Source organism: Sarcophilus harrisii, chromosome 2 (assembly GCF_902635505.1).
Source record: "Sarcophilus harrisii chromosome 2, mSarHar1.11, whole genome shotgun sequence".
Classification (NCBI taxonomy): Eukaryota; Metazoa; Chordata; class Mammalia; order Dasyuromorphia; family Dasyuridae; genus Sarcophilus; species Sarcophilus harrisii.
The window spans coordinates 525969840-525989956 of NC_045427.1; the positions used below are offsets into that span (position 1 = coordinate 525969840).

General features: G+C 35.7%; 1 protein-coding gene across 5 annotated transcripts in view; it reads left to right on the forward strand.

Annotated features, from left to right (window-relative positions):
• The window catches only part of RORA (RAR related orphan receptor A), an 854973-nt gene that overhangs the window by 822217 nt on the left and 12639 nt on the right, over window positions 1-20117 (forward strand). For all 5 annotated transcript variants that reach the window (XM_031949458.1, XM_031949455.1, XM_031949456.1 and 2 more), the window contains 2 exons: window positions 531-616; window positions 17657-17798. In XM_031949458.1, the coding sequence (XP_031805318.1) occupies window positions 531-616; window positions 17657-17798 (228 nt within the window). The remainder of the gene's footprint in view (window positions 1-530; window positions 617-17656; window positions 17799-20117) is intronic.

Genomic DNA, 20117 nt, shown 5'->3' on the forward strand with positions numbered 1-20117 from the left:
TTTTTAAATCAGAAGAAAAATGAATCAGGGATTCTTAACTCAGTCATATGTATCTTATTAATCATCTGAATTGGTTTATAACATTTCTTAAGTTGACATGACTTTTGTGAAATGTATTTTCCTTTAGCTGCATAAATGTGACTCTTAGCCAAGACAGATTTATGACCTTTTAAAAATAATGGTGGGGGAATGAAATTGGAGGAAACATTTTAGTTTCTGTTTAGCTCTGAGGCCTAAAATGCGAACTCTCCAGTTCTTTAAGGCTTTGAAATGCTGATTCTAGCCTTCTTGTGGGTTCTTAAACACCTTCTCAAATGACCCATTTTAATAACCCGAAAGCTATTATATAACAAGCAGCCATAATTTAGTCCAAGGCTCTGGGGGGACCCTCACAGTTCAGCAATGAATAGTTAATGCAGTATAATGTTTAGCAGGTTATTAGTTTTCACTATACAAATGCTGATCAGGGAATGCTTTTATAAGGTGTTTAAAAGAAAATGTAATTAACTGGTTGCGTGCTTCTGTTGCAGCTCAAATTGAAATTATTCCATGCAAGATCTGTGGAGACAAATCATCAGGAATCCATTATGGTGTCATTACATGTGAAGGCTGCAAGGTAAGCCCCCATTTTTTTTTGTTTTTGTTTTTTGTTTCTGCCTTATTAAAAAAATAAAATGTATTTACTCTCATAATTTCTGTATATTCAGCTTTCAGGAATGTTGAAGGATCAGATTTGACACTATACAGTGAAAAGACACTTAGTTTTGGTATTAAAATACAACCATGGTACATATATATTAAAGATTGCTTAGAGGAAGCTATTTATTTGTTCGTTGCTTATGCCATTTAATTGTGAGGAAGGGTCAGCCCTAGGATGAAATAGGATCATTCAATCTCTTTGTTGTAATACCTTTTATAAAGAAGCCATCTGAATTAAGTTTGAACTGTTCTTTGATTCTCATTTTATGGGAAAGTCTAATCAGATTTGGATTTAATATATAATTGCCTGCATGCTGTCATTCAGGCTGAACTGACAAAACTAATAGCTGACATTTATCCAGAGCTTTACTTAAGGGATAAGTTCTCACTTTCACTTCAAGAATGTAGTAGGTACACTATTTCCCTAAGTTGGAAATCTAAAGTGGAGAATCCTGAAGATTCAAACCCTCCCCCCTCCCCCCCCACTTTTTCTTTAAGAATTTTTTCATAATTATTATCATATGTTATCTGTCCTGGTAGTGCATGTATTTAGGAGAAACAACATAGTACAGTAGGAAGAGTTCTTAGGTTTAAAGTCATAGGATATGTATTTAGATCCTGTCTTTTATGTAGTGACCTAACCTCTCTGGGCCTTCCTTTTTACATCTATATAATGACCAGATTGGATTGGATGTGTTCTAAGATCTTGCTCTAATCTGTGGTCCTGTGATAAAGAGTATAAATCTAGCTACTTCTAAGGAGATCTGAGGTGGCTTTCCATTTAAGACAGCAAAATAAGACCCTGAGATTCAGATGGAACTGAGGCTAAGTGAAACAGAAAAACATAATAAATTTTCTCCTGCCCTGGTCTTTGTGCTGTCAGATTTGAGTCTTGGCTTTGTGAGTGTGGACTTCAGTTCTTTGACGTTGCTTCCTTATCTGTAAAATAGAAATAATATTGCCCTCACTATTTCCTTCACAGACAGTTGTGAAGGAAGCACTATATAAACTGCAAAGTTCTATGTAGATGAATGTTGCCATCATTACTATATTTATCATGAGAAAGTGTCCAGATTCATCTACCAAGATAAATAAAACTAAATTATCTAAGTGAAAGTGTCCCTTTGGGCTGAATTATCCAGAACTTCCATCTAGTAGGAGGGTTCTCACTCTGAACTCATGTTTTTTTTTTTGGGTTTTTTTTTTTTTGTTTGTTTTTTTTTTTACCGTTTTGTATTTGTGCTTTATAATGATGAGTGAATTACAGAAAATGTTGATAAGTATTGCATTCTTTTGTAGAATTCACCTGTTGAACTTTCTTCACAATGCCTACATAGTATTTCTAACAAAAATGGGTTTTTTTGACAAGTGTGTGTACTTTGGGATTAAAAAAAGGGCTTTGAAGTAGCTGCATATGCAGCAGTAGGCTTTAGATCACTCACTTGTTTTGGATTAGCTAAATTGAAAGCAGTTGTGTTTCTCTTTTCCTCACTCTGGGAAAGGATTTCTCCAGGCTTCATATCACAGAAATGTTGTTTAGGGTCTACAGGATAATCAATGTTGGTTCTCAGCATGCATTTTTTGCCTCTCCCCAAAAGCCTAATGTGAGAGAATGTGAGGCATAATTATGAAAGGTGTTGGACATAGACCCAGGAGAGCTACTTGACCACAACAAGTCACATAATCTTTCTGAGTTTCAATTCCCTCATCCAAAAAAACCAGGGTCATCATATTAGCATGCTCCTCTACTTCATAGGACTCTGCTGAAGGTGATTAGTAAATCATAAAGTTCATTGTAAATGTGAAGATTTTTTTATGTATTTGTTATAATCAGATAATGAAGGTAAAACTTGCTTTATTCATCATTTCCATTCTCCCTCATCTTTAGTTTCTCTTCTACTTACTCCTTTTCTATCCCCATAGAATTGTTCTTTTTTCTTCAGTACTTGGGGAGGGGATGGGGAAACCCTGCCTTTCAGTGACTTTGTCATACAATAAAACTGTCATCCACCTTCCATTTATCCTTCACCCATTTTTTGACTGGCACAGAGAGGCAACTCTAGTCATAAAGTAGTGAATAGAGTGCCGAACTTGGAGAAAACAAAAATCTAAAATTCACTTCCTAATTGTATGATTCCTGGGCAAGTCACTCTTGTGCCTCAGTTTCCTCATCTGTAACATGAGATTGGATTTGCTGACTTTTAAGTCACAACTCCAAGTCTGTGATCTCTAAAATCATATAACAATGCTTTTTGATCCAATCACTGCATATAAATAATTCTTCCAATGGCCTTTCTCAATCCTCATCCTCCAACTTTTTGCTGCATTTAAACTATTGACCACTCTCATACTCCTGGGAACTCTTTCTTTGACTTCTATGGCAATAATGTTGTCAACTTTTTCTCTCATTCTTACTAGATGTCAGCCTCCTTCAATGGTTTGCTTTTCTCATCCTATTCTAAAATATGGTTGTCCCCTTAAATTACCAAATTTTCTTTCAACTCTCTCTTCCTTAATGATCTTTCCTTATTCCATTGCTTTAATTACCCCTCTTCTAGATGTCTCTTCTATTAATACACCCAACTCCATTCTCTACCCTTAGCACCAGTCCCCCATTTCTAATTGCCCTCTAACTTTCTTTACCTGAATATTCTATCAACATCTCAAACCACAAATGTCCAAGACTGAACTCCTTATCTACATCACTTACCAGAAGGAAAAAAAAAAAACCTAACCCTCCTATCAACTTGCCTATTTCTATTGATAGTATCACCATCTTGCAAGTCCCTCGGTTCAAACTTTCAAACCATCTTTGACCTTCTTCCTCTTGCTGTCTGTATTCTGCCTTCATAATGTCCCTCTCCGTTCTCATTTACCATTCCCTTTTTCATTCTTTCATCACTTTTTTTTTATTAAAGCTTTTTATTTTTCAAAACATATGCACTGACAATTCTGCAACATTAGCCCTTACAAAACCTGTGTTTCAATTTTCCTCCCTTTCCCTCATTGCCCTCCCCTAGATAGCAAGTGGTCCAATATATGTTAAACATGATAGAAATATATGTTAAATCCAATATATGTATACATATTTATACAATTATCATGACGCACAAGAAAAAAGAGAAGCAAAATAAAATGCAAGCAAACAACAAGAAAAAGAGGGAGAATGTTATGTTGTGAACCACACTCAGTTCCCACAGTCCTCTCTCTGGGCATCACTTTTTTTTAGACTATTTTAGTGCCATCCTACTTGGTCTCCCTGCCAATAAAATCCCCCTTTTCTAGTACATCCTTCTTCACAGAACAGCTGAAAATACATAAATCTATGTCATTCTCTTGCTCAAAAAACTTGTCATTTCCAATAAGGTAACTTGTGATTTCCTTTGCCTAGCATTTAGATCTTCCACAGGCACAGTAGACAAAGCATCAAACCTAGTCAGAAAGAGCTTAGTTCAAATGAAGCCTCAGATACTTAACTAGCTGTGTCACACTAGAAAGTTCCTTAGTTTCTGTTTGCCTCAGTTTCTTCAATTATAAAATAGAGATAACAGCACCTTCCTTTCATGGCTGTTGTAAGGATCATATGAGATAGCATTTGTATAGAGCTTAGCACAGTGCCTGGCACATAGTATATACATATTTATTATCCCCCTTTCTTTCCTCCTATGTAAATCTGTGATTTAGAAGTAAATAATTACATGTAGTAGAATAAAATATTTTTGGAACTTTCTGAATATATATCTAGTGAGAAAAAAGTATTTAAATTTTATTTTTATGAACTAGCCTTTAAATACTGTTCTGAGAAGCTATGGGAATCACAAATTCTATTCATTGTTTAGGTTTGTTTCTTGAGAAGCAAAGAAACCATTATACATTTTATTATAGTTTTATCTGCTTAGGAGTTATATGCAAACACTAAATGTAATAATACTTTGGGAAGGTATTCTATTCCATTGTTCAAATATAACTCTTGTCTCATTGCCTGCTGCTGCCCTGGACCCCATTTTAAGTGAAATTTGATAGTTTAAAATAGTCCTCTAGAAATCAAACCATTGAATCTTCAGTATGTTCAAAGCCCTGTGAAAAATGAAATATATATGTGTGTGTGTATGTGTGTGTGTGTGTGTACACACATCCACCAGTGCAGTCATCATCCTATAAAAGTTTATGTTCCAACTGAATATAAAAGCACAATAATAATAGAGATGATCATAATTTTTAAAAATATAATGATAAGAGGCAGCATGACTTAGTGATCTTTTTTTTGAGAGACAATTGGAGTTAAGTAACATGGCCAGGATCACACGGCTAATAAGGCTAGATTTGAAATCAGGTCCTCCTGATTCCCAAGCCACTGCTGGCTACCCTGTGCCACCTAGCTACTCCATAGTCTAGTGATTAAAGCTTTCTTCAGGGTTACTAATGAACTTCCCATCATCAAATCTAGTGGATTTCTTTTAGTCCTCCTTGACTTCTCTACTTTGTTTTTTTTTTTTTTTTAATGTACAGTATTTTTACCTCTCAGGTATTTTTCTTCTGTGATTGCATTCTCACTATTCTCCCTGTTCTCTCGTATTCTTCCTTCCATCTCCCTTCTCTTAAAATTTGATATTCTCCAAAACTCTATCTTTGGCTTTCTCCTTTTTTGCTTGGTAATCTCTCCTGTTTTCATGATGCTCTTTATTGATTTTTGCAAATAATCTTCAAACCTAGAATTTTACCCCTGATGTTAGTAGAATTTTGAATTCTGGCCCAGTGGAAGTCCAATAATCCAACCTAGTTTAAATCAGAGAGTCTCATCAAGAGATTGGTTACAAGATAATGAAGTTTTGGCCATAGAAGTTCTCAGATTGGAGATGGTGAGTTACTGTCCCAAGAGGTGAATGAGAAGAGAAGAATGGACCAAATTATTTTTAGGAAATTGCAAAGCTGCTTTACTGACCTCAAGCTTCTTGGATACATGGCAAGAACAAGGGAATAACAAGTAGACAGCCAGAGTCCTCCCTTAGTACCATTCCTAGAATGAGGAAAAAGAGTCTTATTCATTCATTGGTTAAACACCCCAGGGACAAATATGGATAAGAGTCAAATAATATGGGCAGACAGAAATGGATTGAAATCAGCATTGTGGAAGGGAATTCTCTAACTTTTGAAATAACATATTCATTTGAGAGAGCCATTCCCAAGCATCAAGTACTGAGTTGTAGAACTCACTTGATCTGTATTAATGTAGGGAATCACCCTATCAAGGTAATCCTTGATATTTGGAATATTAAAATATTAGTCACACAGGATAATTACAGCAATAGAGAGAAGGTCAACCCTTGCTGAGGCTAGTAAGATGTGTTATAAAAAAAGGAGTAGGACACAGCCAGATTTCTGGTATAAATGAACAGAGATAAGCTACAGACTGTGTGGACTAGACGAAAGATGCTGAGGTAGGAGTCTTTTCATCTCACCTCCAACTAGTGGGTTATGAATACATTTAATATTAAGAATAGATCTTTAGATCCAAGAATATCAGTTTTTTTTCCCCCATTGACTGAAAGTCTTTTAAAGAATAATTTTAGTGTTACTATATTCCTTTTGAAAATGTGACAAATACTAAGGTGCTCTCTAATTGAAAATGAGAATTTTATCTGGGGAAAATATAACAATTAGATCCTTCAGTTGATTTGTTGTTGTATGTTTTTAGTTCTTCAAGGCCCAGTTGACAGAACATTGGGTTTTCACACTTAGATCATTGGTCTTACTTTCCTCTTAAAGGCTTAGGAATAGATTCTTCTTTTCTTTGATAAGTATCTACTGAATATCTGCTTTAATCAAGATTTTATATTAGTCTAGGACTAGAACACTCTTTGTCTTAGAAACAGGAATTGATACTTTTCCTTCATTTTAAGTAAAAATAATTCTATAATGAAAGGACATAATCCTTTTCTGAAACAGAACATATAAATTATCTGGTATAATTACCTACAAGAAAACAATTCCTAAGAAATATAATGAGGATGAGGATAACGGCTAGCATTTATATAGCCCTTTAAGATTTGCAGAATATTTCAAGTGGATCTCATTGGATCCTCATGACACCATGAGGTGTAGGTTCTGTTATCATTTCCATTTTACAGATGGGAAAACTGAGGTTCACCTAGCTAATAAGTATCTGAGGCAAGATTTGATCTCAGGTCTTTATCAGCTTATTACTTAGAAAGAGAGAGGTAATCTCAGCATAGTCAATAGAGACCCAGATTCTAGTTCCACCATGTACTAGTTCTGTGGCCCTCGACAAGTCACTTAACCTCTCAGAAAATGCTCTAAGACCATAAATTGCAGAGACCCTGATCTGCCTTAGTAAGAGGAAATGCCTTACTAGGAGTTCCCTCACTGATGAAATTAGAAGTAGATTAAATATTGTTATTGTGAAATAAATAAATAGGAGAGGAACTAAACTGCTTACTTGAAATGCTCTATAAATGTCAGCTTTTACTATTATTAGTATTATTAATCAAACCTCCACTAAAGTTTTCTTCCTAGGCCTACTCATAATGTGAAGCTGACTTTTGGCCCTATAAGACCATGGAAAGAATACTGGGTGTGTTGGAGACTGAATTCAAATCCCACCACTGATGCTTATTATCCATATGAACTTGGATACTTAAATGTTCCTTGGTCTTTGTTTCCTCATCTGTAAAACAAGAAATTTTGATTTTGAGGCCTCCGAAGTATCTTTCAGATCTGCCTTTAACTGCCCTCGGCCCCTATGAAACCCCTGGTGCAGAGGTGGGGGAAATTGTTTACCAGTAAAAATGCTTTCCTTGAAAGTCCTTCTTGATGCATGCTTATTAGTGGATGCTAATTTTCTTCTGATTGGAGATTGTGAAATTTTACTAGTATTCTGAGACTCATTTCAGATTTTCCTTCCAGTTTTGTTATATTCAAGTTCACCATCTAATTCTTATTTTTATTTTAAAGTTCAATTTCATAAAGAACATTAGGTCAGACATTTTAAATAAATGTCATATTTTTCAGAAAGGGTAACAGGGATGTTATTGTAAACTTTTGACTTCAAAAGTGTTGATTCCATTTTTAGAAAATAAGCGCATTCAAGAGTAATGAGAAGAAATTTGTGTTTGTTCAGCTAAAGCTTCTAGCTTCATGATGATTCACACTCGGGAGAAATGCTTTCACCCCCCTAATTTGTCTCAGATTGGTTCATTTTTCAGTGAACCTCAGTGACTGCTTCTTTTTCATTTTGCAGGAAGTTCTAGGCCCACAATTTGGTATTCATTTGGTTTAGACTTTTATGTAGCTCTCTACAGTCAAAAACGACCATCACACTTGCTGATTGGGACAAAAGAAGTCAGTTATAATTGCATATCTGAATGTACACAGTATTCTACTGGGAGGGGCAATCTTTCTTAGAGCTGGAAAATATTCCACATTTTTATTACTGCTGTCATGTTCAGTTAGTGGGACAGCACCTAATAAATTTTTGCCAACAAGGGTGATTGATAGTGTCCAAAACCAATAGAGAGAGTGCCAGAACTTCTGCCTCTTTTCTTTGAGTTCTGCTAGTCCAGTCAAGTATATTTGGCCCCATTATAATTCTCCAAGGCTTACCATTCCTTTACAATTTTTGCTCTTTTTCCTGATATTTCTTTTCTTTACTATTTTTCTGTATTTTCTTTTTTTCTTATTTCATTACTTTTTCTAAAACCAGATTAGTGTTTTTATTTCCCTTTACCAGGTAATTAGCTATTAGTTAAGAGAATTTCTGCCATCATTTATGTCAAAATGTTTTGCCAAAAATATTTTATTCTTCCTCAGTCATATTCTTGAAAGAAAGGTCCCAAATGAATGACTGTAAAATGTCATTTTTATAGATATTTACTTTTTTTTGAAAGTAATAGAGTAGGCAAATCTATTTTTTTCAGTTGGGGAGGGAAGTTAAATACCCCCACTCCGAAATTTCTAATTGTCAGTTGCCGGTAATACTGCAAAATTTAATGATTCATGTAAGCATATGAGTATTCACAATAAATCACGGAGTTATGAATAAGTCATGGTTGTCAAAAGGAAATGTGTAGCCATTCCAAGCCGTCTGCCATTAGAATGCATCGAGGCAGCTGTCAGCTGTTTTCTTGTAATTAAACAGCCAATGAGCAGCTAATTAAGACATATGTGTATACAGAAGTGGAAGTGGGTATGTTAATGAACTGTAGGAATCAATTCATTAACTGAAAATTGTCAAAAGACCAAACATCAGCTCAGCATTTCAGCCTCTGCTGATCTGAAGAAGCAGCGAGCCAAGGATGAGCTGGTGACACTAGGCAAGCCCACTCACTTTGCATGCCCTAGGCTTCCCTAGCAGTACCAGTCAGCTTGATACTGAAGCGTGGAAGGCCGGGTGGTGTCTTACAGGGACAAATGGTTGAAACCATCAGTGACGCTTATGAGAAAAACTATATTGATATTTCAAAAGTTTGGTTCAAGCTGGCACATGAGTTAAAGAATCATTTCAGAAAACTGATATTCTGTGCAATAAAGAATAGGCAGTTCTCCGTGTCAGAAGTAATAAATAGAATTTGGACAATAGACAGAACTGAATGTTTCCTTTTCATATTTTAAAAAAAACTGCTTATTGATAGAGGGGTTTAAAAAATATCAATATGCTGAATGTATTATGTATCTATCTTCACTTTTTCTTGGTTCTATATAAAAAGGGGGAAGGAGGACACAGGGAATTAGAAATCCAGTAAACTACAAAATATTTAACAAGCTCTTGGGATAATGTTGGACACATGTGCATCATTGGTGTCGGTGAATCAGCAAGGATTTATTAAATAATCTGATAGATTTGAGGATACTAGAGGAAGAACTTAATGAAACAAGAAGACAATGAATGGAAGTGGGAAGCAAATGTAATACAAACTGTTCTTGTAGAGGGGCAGCCAGGTGACAGAGTAAATAGAGTAAGACTCAACTTCCTAAGTTCAAATCTGGCCCCAGACTCTTACTAGCTCTGTGACCCTGGAGGAGTAATTCACTTAATCCTGTTTGCCTTAATGAACTAGAGAAGGAAATGACAAATACTACAATATCTTTACTGAGAAAACCCCAATGACTGAACAAAGTATAGTATTAATGAAAAGAATACTAGAAGATGATTGAATAGCACTAAAGTAAAGTGTTTATAAAAAGAATTCTATACTGGAAGTTTGGATGTGTTCATTCCAATCTTTTATACATAATTAGATAGTAACAAGTCTTTCTTACTTCTGAGCCTCAGCTCATTTTAGAGAGAAGGGATTAGACTAGATGTTTTCAGAGATCCCTCCTAGCTCTAAAGTTCTATAATTCTATAAAATAAATTTTAGAAGACATCAGAAAACAAGTCTCTTTTTAAAAAGCAGGGAAGGATAAAAGCTCTTTATGAAAATCTCACAGAGTTCTTCACAACAAATTGTTTTATTCTTCCCAAACTGTTCCTTTATTATAGTGAGTCAGTGGAAGGCACAGGTAGGCTAATATCCTTATCAGTAGTTTTTATTAAACTTTGGTGCATCTCCCTAAGTACTTTGAGATCACCACAGTCAACAATCCTGAACCACTAGAGTTATTAGGGTTGTTGGTCAAGCCTGAACAGATTTATGCCCACACATTTCCAAATCTTTTAAATATTAGAAATGCACCTCTTTATTAAAGTAGCCTAACAAGCAAAATTTAAACAAACTCCAAAGTTAATTCTTTACAACAAATAAAAGTCTGAAGATGCATATTCCTGTTTTTCTTAGCGCATTTTTGGGAGTTACCCATAGGAAAATTCAGGGAGTCCTCACCCACCTTCTCATTTTATAGATGGGGAAATTGAGGCACAAGAAGGTTGGGACTTGCCTTAGATCATCAATTTTTCATTGGTTTTAACCTTTCCTCTTATCTGGATCATGAATGCCTTCCCACTCTCTTCTATCTTATCCTCTAGATTGCATGATTGCATGGTCTGGGTTTTGAGCTTTTGGTTGGAGAGGTCTTAGAATTTTCTCTCAGTTGGCAGCTTGCTTCCCCGAGGGAATTTTCTCCTTCTCTGCTTACTCAGTCTGTCAAAATCCTGTCATCCTCTTTTTTCTCACCTGTTTTCTTTAAGGGCTTGAACAGCTAGCTATCTTTCTGAATCTTCGAGTTCTAAGACACTATAAGGAAGGCTCAGCCCAATGCAAGATCATTTCTTGCTATCCTAAGGAGACTTTTTTTCATTTTTCTTTTGAGAAGCTACTGGTGGAAAGCTTTGAGCCACTGTTAATGTAAAAGTATGGCTTCACTTTCTAGGCTGTCATGTTTGCTGAAAATTTCTGCCGGTTAATTAGTGCTAACGAATGAAGTACTTTAGGAGACCTCTGGAGGGAGAGCTTGTGATATGGGGTTGGGAGGGAGATGTAACAGGTCTAGTTTTTAATCTTTATATACCAGAACTTAGAGCATTGCAGAGCCAAAAGGAAACTCAGAAGGATATTTAGAGATGAGGAAACTGAGACTCAGAAGTATTTAAGTGTTTTGGCCACATCAGACATGTACGTTGTGAAAGTGGAATTTCAAGAGATTTTCTAAGTTCATTCTATAGAACCATTGGGCTACAGATTGTAGAAAGAACAGTCCCTCTTCCAAAGCTAGGGAACCTGAGTTCAAATCCCATCTGTTTTTACTTTCTGCATAACTGTGGGAAAGATCATTTAACCTCTCTAGGCCTCAGTTTCCTAATTTGTAAAATGTAAGGAGATTGAGCTAGAGAATGTCTGAGGTCCTTTCAGTTTTAGAACTGATATTTCTGTGATTTTATGCACCTAAATGTTTATTGTCTTCTTCAGAGCAATGCCCTTGGAAGGCCATAATTATGCTTTTAAAAAATAATTGGAATTCTTCTTCCTAGGATTTCCTTCAGGGTGAATTTAATTTTTGGAAAAACGGCTTAAAAGTATTAGAGACCAAAATTAGTAAATAACATGGAACACTTTTAATATTCGAGGTCTAAAGAGTAACTTATAATAGCTATAAAGTAAAGAGACCAATTTGATTCTGTGAGTCATAAACTGGCTCTGATAACAATTCCAAAAGAGTAGTTAAAAAAAATGTTTGGACTGATGACAGCATCATTGTAGTAAATTTGGACTTCTGGGATGGCTAAAAGACAACTCTCATTTATAATAGTTTGCTACACTTTTACATTTACAAAGCACCTTCCTCATAATCCCAAGAAATAGGTCAAGCAAGTGCTGCAGCGTGATACAAAAATAGCAAAGAGTTTTAAGTCTTGGAGTCAGAGGTTCTAGGTTCTAAACCTATCTACTTTGAATGTTAACTTCCTCTGTAACCTTGGGAAAAGTTCCCTTCACTTCCCTGGATCTCAGTTTAAAGTGGCTTAAAATAAAGTGGTTGAAAGGACCTCTAGGGTCCTTTCTTCATTGTATGACTTCCTTATGATGAGGGAACCAAGGCTTGGAAGCTTCAAAAGAATTATCCACATGATCATACTTGTAACTATTTGTTATAATATTCTCCTGTTTTTTCCTATAGTGATTTATAGTAAATTTCATTCATAGAGTTAGATACCTGTGATGTCATTGGTATATGGAACTCCCAAGGAGAAAATTTCCTTACTAATGCAAGCTGACAATTTTTCGGTAATTTGTATTCTTAGAGGGTTGCCTAAAGTTCTGAAAGATTAAGTGACTCGCCCAGAGTCACGTAGTCAATGTGTCAAAGACAGGATTTTGAATTCAAATCTTCCTAAAATTGTTCTTTATCCACTATGCCATGTTAGTAAGAACAAATTTAAAGTACTTTTGAAAAAGATAGCTCCTTATATAGAGAGAATTAACTCTAATTTATAAAAAATCAAGCCATTCTCCAATTGAAAAATGGTCAAAGGATATGAACAGACAATTCTCAGATGAAGAAATTGAAATTATTTCTAGTCATATGAAAAGATGCTCCAAGTCATTATTAATCAGAGAAATGCAAATTAAGACAACTCTACACACCTGTCAGATTGGCTAAGATGACAGGAAAAAATAATGATGATTGTTGGAGGGGATGCGGGAAAACTGGGACATTGATGAATGTGGAGTTGTGAACGAATCCAACCATTTTGGAGAGTAGTTTGGAACTATGCTCAAAAAGTTATCAAACTGTGCATACCTTTTGATCCAGCAGTGTTACTACTGGAATTATATCCCAAAGAGATCATAAAGAAGGGAAAGGGACCTATATGTGCACGAATGTTTGTGGCAGCCCTTTTTGTAGTGGCTAAAAACTGGAAAATGAATGGATGTCCATCAGTTGGAGAATGGCTGAATAAATTGTGGTATATGAATATTATGGAATATTACTGTTCTGTAAGAAATGACCCAACAGGATGATTTCAGAAAGGCCTGGAGAGACTTACACGAACTGATGCTGAGTGAAATGAGCAGGACCAGGAGATCATTATATACTTCAACAACAATACTATATGATGACCAGTTCTGATGGACCAGGCCATCCTCAGCAACAAGATCAACCAAATCATTTCTAATGGAGCAGTAATGAACTGAACTAGCTATGCCCAGAAAAAGAACTCTGGGAGATGACTAAAAACCATTACATTGAATTCCCAATCCCTATATTTATGCACACCTGCATTTTTGATTTCCTTCACAAGCTAATTGTACAATATTTCAGAGTCTGATTCTTTTTGTACAGCAAAATAACGTTTTGGTCATGTATACTTATTGTGTATCTAATTTATATTTTAATATATTTAACATCTACTGGTCATCCTGCCATCTGGGGAGGGTAAGAGGTGAAAAATTGGAACAAGAGGTTTGGCAATTGTTAATGCTGTAAAGTTACCCATGTATATATCCTGTAAATAAAAGGCTATTAAATAAAAAAAAAAAAAAAAACCAAAAAAATAAATAAATAAAAAAAATAAAATAAAAATCATCCGAAATCAAATTCAAAAAAAAAAAAAAAGAAAAAGAAAAAGATAGCTCCTTAATGAAGTTAAAAAAAAATTTATCCAAGATCACATAGCTACTAGCTACTAGAATACTAGCTACTAGCTACTAGAACAAAATTTAAAGTACTTTTGAAAAATGTAATTCCTTAATAAATGTTACTTTATGAAGTTAAAAAGATTTACCCATGATCACATAGCTAATAAGCATCAAAAGTAGAGGTAAAACCCAGGATTCCCAAATCCAGTTCTCATATTACTTCATTTTTACCGTTATGAATATCTGAGGCCTGACATTATTTGTATCATAAAAATCAATCTCATTACTTTGTAGTCAGACAGTTTTGTTAATTGGTGTCCTTGTTTCTCTAACCATTAAAAAAAAAAAAAAAGGCATCATCCTGTGGCTATTCAGTCCCTTCCTTAGAGGTTCAAATTTGCAGGGCAGGTTATCAGCAAGCAGTGCTAACATACCAAACTTTATTAATGCTCATTGTGTTGTCTTAGTTTAGTGTCTAGAAAACAGAAGGTAATTATTATAGTGTATTTGTTATGGATCTAACATTTACTTGAGAGAGCTAGCCTTCAGTTCTTGCCTTCACATTTTGAAAGCTATAGTGAAATTGGAGCCCAGGGATGATCTTTGAAGGTAATGACTAGCCCATATTTTTTTTAAATAATCTAAAAACTGAGATTTAATCTATAAATCATAAATATATACTATAGACAACAAGCTGGCACAATAGTTAGATGCCAGATCTGGAATGAGGAAGACTTATCTTCCTGAGTTCAAATCTAGCCTCACACACTTCCTAGCTTAGAAAGTCTCTTGACCCTATTTGCCTCAGTTAGCTCATCTGTAAAATAAGAAGGAAATGACAAAACTCTCCAGTATCTTTGCCCAGAAAGCCCCAAATGGAATCACAAAGGGTCAAAGATGACTGAAAAATGAAGAACTCCAGAAGAGTCAGTAGAAAAGCAAAGAGTGAAGAGTGTTTACAAGTCATAGTCATAGGCTCATAGGCTTAGACGTCTCAGTCATCATCTAATCCAGACCATTCATTTTAAAAAGTTAACAGTGGCCTGAAGAGGTCAAGGATCCTCCAGGTAGCACCAGATTGTGTATAACTGTATATGTGCCTTTACTAAAGTCTTACTGAGATGCCTGATGCTGCAGTGGATGAGTAGGGGGCTCTTAAAAGCTATAGAGAAGGACTTTGTCTGTGAACCTGGTAATGGTCCTCCCACATTATGTAGCTTAGCAAATCTCGATGAAGCTCTCCATTAGCTTGACCATAGCATGATAAACCTGACCTTTGCAACTCTTGAAGATCATCTGTTAAATTATAAAGGGAGTTGTGATCTGCCTAGGTGAAAAGAGCAGTAACAAAAATGGTAGCTCCTTGCTGTATTGACTGGATGTTGTCATTAAAAGAATGTAAGCAAATATTCTTCTTGTCTACTGATAATTGAGAAAAAATTGTGTGGCGATATAAAATTGATTTCATACTCCATATTTTTGCTCTCTCTGCTAGCTTCTATAGTGATGGAAAGAAAGACTGGATGGTATGTTGTGTTGAGTCATTCAGTCACGTCGGATTCTTCATGACCCCATGGACTGTGAGGTTTTCAGGGCTTTAGCTGTAAGCTTTGGGCTTTCAGGAGCCTTGTGTTGCTATGGAAGCTATGTAGATGAGCAATGAGGAGCAGAAGGGGATTGAGGGTAATAGCAAGTGGCTTTGTTGGGTTTTAAAGACAAAAATTGCAAACACCTGTAATCCATAGGCATGTCTTAGCCATGTAAATTCCCTAGACATTACCAAGACAAACTGAGGGACAGTACTCCCTATCTCCTTCAGTTTTTCCTTTCATATTGCTACATGGGACTTGAGCTGCCTATTTGCCTTAGCTTTTATATCTTCTCCTCTTCCTCGTTAGATAGCCATGAGCTTGGGGTGAGCAAATACTCTGATCAGCTTCCCTCACTACACTACTAATTTCCCCAAAGTCCACCTGCTTTAGGTATTATTTTTCCTCTTATGACATTAATCCTTTGAATGGGTCTATCTTGCTAGTATTAAAACTACTATATCTACCTCTGAGCATCAAGGAGCATCCTCTGGGTACATTATAATTTAAAAATGAAAAGGACACAGGAAGTTTGCCAACCTCATTAGTTGGTCTGTCAAGTTATTTGAAGCTAAGGGTTCAACTACCATCTAGATACACAGAGTAAATGGTGCTGTTAAATACAGACTTGGTTGTGCTACCAAGTAATGCTGTGACCTCAGGCAAAATATTTCTTCTCTTTGGATTTTGGTTTCCTAATCTGGGACTTTGGGAAGTTAAGGGGATGGACTAGATTGATAACAGTTCAACATACATTTCACCAAATTCAGCATTTAGTAAGAGTATTATGTGACTTGGTAGTGAGGGAGGGCAGGAGCAGCTACATTGCACAATGGATAGAGCACTGTGCTTGGAATCATAAAGACTCATTTTCCTGAGTTCAAATCCAGTCTCTTACTGGCCGTGTGATCACTAGCAAGCTAATAAAAGAGATATACTATCTGTAAAAGCAATTAACAGAGTGCATGGCACATCTGTTGTTTCAGTCATCTCCAACTCATTGTGCAGATGAGGAAACTGAAGCAAATAAGGCTAAGTGACTTGCATAGGATCACACAGCTTGCCAGTTGATGGGCCTGCCACAAGTTGCTCCACATTTCAGTCCTCTGATCAGCTGTCAAAATGATCATCCTAAAGTGCAAGTCTGACCATGTCATCCTCCTACTCAGTAGATTCCAGTAATATCCTCTTAACCCTGGTCAAATTTATAAATCATAAAATCCTCTTTTGGGCATCCAAAGCTCTTCATAACTTCTTCATAATACACCCACATACACCCTTTTCCAATCTCCTTACAATTTATTCCCCTACCCCCACATAATCTATGATCTGGTGATATTGTCCTCTGTGCTATTGAATAACACATTCCCTCTCCCATCTCCAAAAATTTTAACTGGCTTTAATTTCCTTAGTTAGAATGTTCTCCTTCTTCATCCCTTCCTCCTAGTTTCTTTGGCTTCCTTCAAGACCCACCTAGAATCCCACCTTGTACAGAAAGCCTTTCCTGAATTCTAGTACCGTGCCTGTGTTTATCCTATATGTAATTTGTATATAGGTGTTAACGTGTTGTCTCCCCATAAGACTATGAGCTCCCTAAAAGCAATGATTGCCTTTTGCCTTTCTTTGTATCCCCAGGACTTAACACAGTACCTGGCTCATAATAGGCATTTAATAAATGTTTATTGATTGACTAATAAAAGGTCAAGAAAAAGAAGTGAACCTGATTGAAAGATCAACAATCACCTAATTGACTCCTTTATTTGATTGATGAGGATATTGATAAGCAAACAAGTGAAGTGACTTGACCTTAGCTGAATGAAGTAAATGAGCTAAAATGGACAGGGGCAATCTCAGTGTTATTTCTGGGATCCAAGCCAATCAGGACTTCTGGGGTAAAGTTATTGTTTAAACTTCAGAAAATGTGGAAAAGCGTATCCTTGTTCAGTGTGATTTTTTTGCAGTAAAAATTTTAGAAATCTAAAGAAAACACAGGTGAGTGATTAATTTCCTTCCATTTCTTTTCCAAGGGAATTTCTTTTAATCATTGATGGTCACAAAGAGGGAACCAAGTCCAATACCCCTTACGCAACCCTGCTGAAATTAAAGGGAATTTTGCATGTGTAAGGATTGTAAGATTGGACTCAGGAGATTCATTTAGCTCAGGAAAAAAAAAAATAAACACCAGCTTTAATTTCATTAATGATTTCCTAGATGATTCCAATACAAGTTTAATTCTCCATTAAATATTAATGCCACTTAGTATACTGTCTTTAGCATTGGGTAGATAAAATTGATACTAACATACTCTTTTTTTGCATTTTGTGACTTAAATCACAGGGCTTTTTCAGGAGGAGTCAGCAAAGTAATGCCACATACTCCTGTCCTCGTCAGAAGAATTGTTTGATTGATCGAACTAGTAGAAACCGCTGCCAACACTGTCGATTACAGAAATGCCTTGCTGTAGGGATGTCTCGAGATGGTGAGCCCTCCCAATTTGAGTTGTGTTCCTAGGGCACAGGAACACCCTTTCTTAGGATGAGATTGTTAAAACACTTCTTAAATGTGAACCAAGCACTTCCATATATTTTCCTATTTCGTGTTGTAATGTAGATGTTGATCCAATTTGCTGCATCTCCCAGAGAGTTGGTTAGTTTAAGCTGATTCAGTAAGAGTGGTATGACAAGGGAAATGTGTCAAGAATGCTTCCAGTGTATAACTTTAAGACACTGTATGGAGATGCATTGATTAAACAAAGGTGTAAATCTTAGTGCCTTCATACTTTGAATTCCCATTACATTTTGCCAGACAGCAAAGCACTTCCCCCAAATTTATAGTTTTGTAGACAGATGTTATATCCCAAAAGGATTATTGACATTCAGAGCAAATCAATTTTGGCTTACAGTGCATATTTTGAAAAATTGTATGCTGAAATCAAATATTTGTATACACAAAGTATATGAGAATAAAGCAGAGCTTGCATCACCAACAAATGTTCTTTTCATTAACGAAAAATATTTTAAGAAGGAGAACCCATTTACTGTCCAATTATAAGACATTCTAGATTTGTCTGGGAAACTATCTTAAGTGTACAAATTTTAAGGCAGTTATTCAAATACATGGAAACTGGGCACAAACACAGTATGTACAGTTGAGATCATTTCATAATGCAGGATGGTCCTTTCATGAGATCCAATTGAATATAATGTCTTTTCTAATAAGGTTTCTTTTTAAAGGACTGTCCTGTCAAAATCAACTTCAGCTAACTGGGCATGCTGTCTGATAAAGTCTGTCCTGTTGATGGAATATGATATTTAGAAACTCCAGTAGACTTAATACTTACACAGATTGCAGCCCACAGTGGTGGTGGTATATGTGTGTGACTTTTGGAATATTAAAGAAAAAAACTGAAATTTTTTGGAGCTGACAGATACAGGTCACAAACAATTTACACCATATTCTTAGAAATTCCTGTGATGTGCAATGCCAGCAGATTTTCTCTTCTGTTGGCACTGAGCTGACAAAATTAGGTGTTGCTTGGGAACCTGTAAATTAAAGTCACAGGATGAGAATATATTTTCTCAAGAACAGTTTTTCTTTCTTCTTTTGAAAGGTATTATTATGAAGGTACTATAGGGTAAGACAGAAGTTACTGTGTAGTTGTTATACTATGGAACAATAAAATTCTACTTGGATTTATTCACTGGATATAATGGGACATATTTTTTAATTGTTTCAGGGAGGATGGCTATAGGGTCTCTAAATTCTTTGCAAATGATAAATGGTACACACTGTGTTGGGTTTCAAGTCAGTTTTTGTACTTGCAAAATTATGGGTATCCATTTGGCAGTAGACAGAATGCAACCTGAGTTGAAATGCATGCTCAGACATTTATTAGCAGTGTGATCTTGGGCAAATCACTTAACCTTCTCAGCCTTAGTTCCTTCATCTATGCAAATGGGATAATAATAGCACTTACCTCACAGGGTGGTTGTGAAGGTCAAATGAGAAAACTTATGTGAAGTGCTATATAAATGCTACCTTCTAGGATGGTCTGCCTAGACCATTGCTGCTTTTGCTACTTTTCCACTCAGGTTTTGAACACTAGGACAGTTGTTCCATCTTAGTCAGTTTCTTCTATGCAGAAAAAGAATTAGTATAAGTATTCTTTGGCTTAAAAAAAAGTCTAATAACTATCTAGTGTTTTGACCTAAGCCAATAAACTCATTTTCATTTTTCTTCCCCTGAAACAATAAGGTGGAGGTCAGATGAATTAATTCATATTTTCTATTTCTAATTATAATAGCATCAGCAATACTCAACAGAGTCTTTGCCTACTTCTGAAAAGTAGAGAATTGTGAACTTTTACAGGAATGATTCAAGCTAATAAATAATTTTTTCCTCAGTGATCTGATTGTTTCAGGAGAAATAATTGTACAAGCTGGATGATCCCCAGATAACTTCCCTAATTATCTCTTCATTTTGTACCTGGAGGCATATCCCAAGGGAGAAGCACAGAAGCCAGAATTCAAGTATGGATAACTCGGGACCAATGATAACAGAATGGTATCATATACTTTCTGAAAAATGTGGCCCAGTGTTGCTATGGGGGTTACCATGACCAAATAGGGCATCTTCTTTAGATTAAAAAAAAGGAGAAAAATGAATCAAAATCTAAAGCACAAAATATAGGGATAATATAAAAACTTTAGTGATTGGCCTGAAGGTAGAGAATAGACAATATTATGTACAAAGTACTATACTGAGTGCTTCACAAATATTTTCTCATTTGGTCTTCACC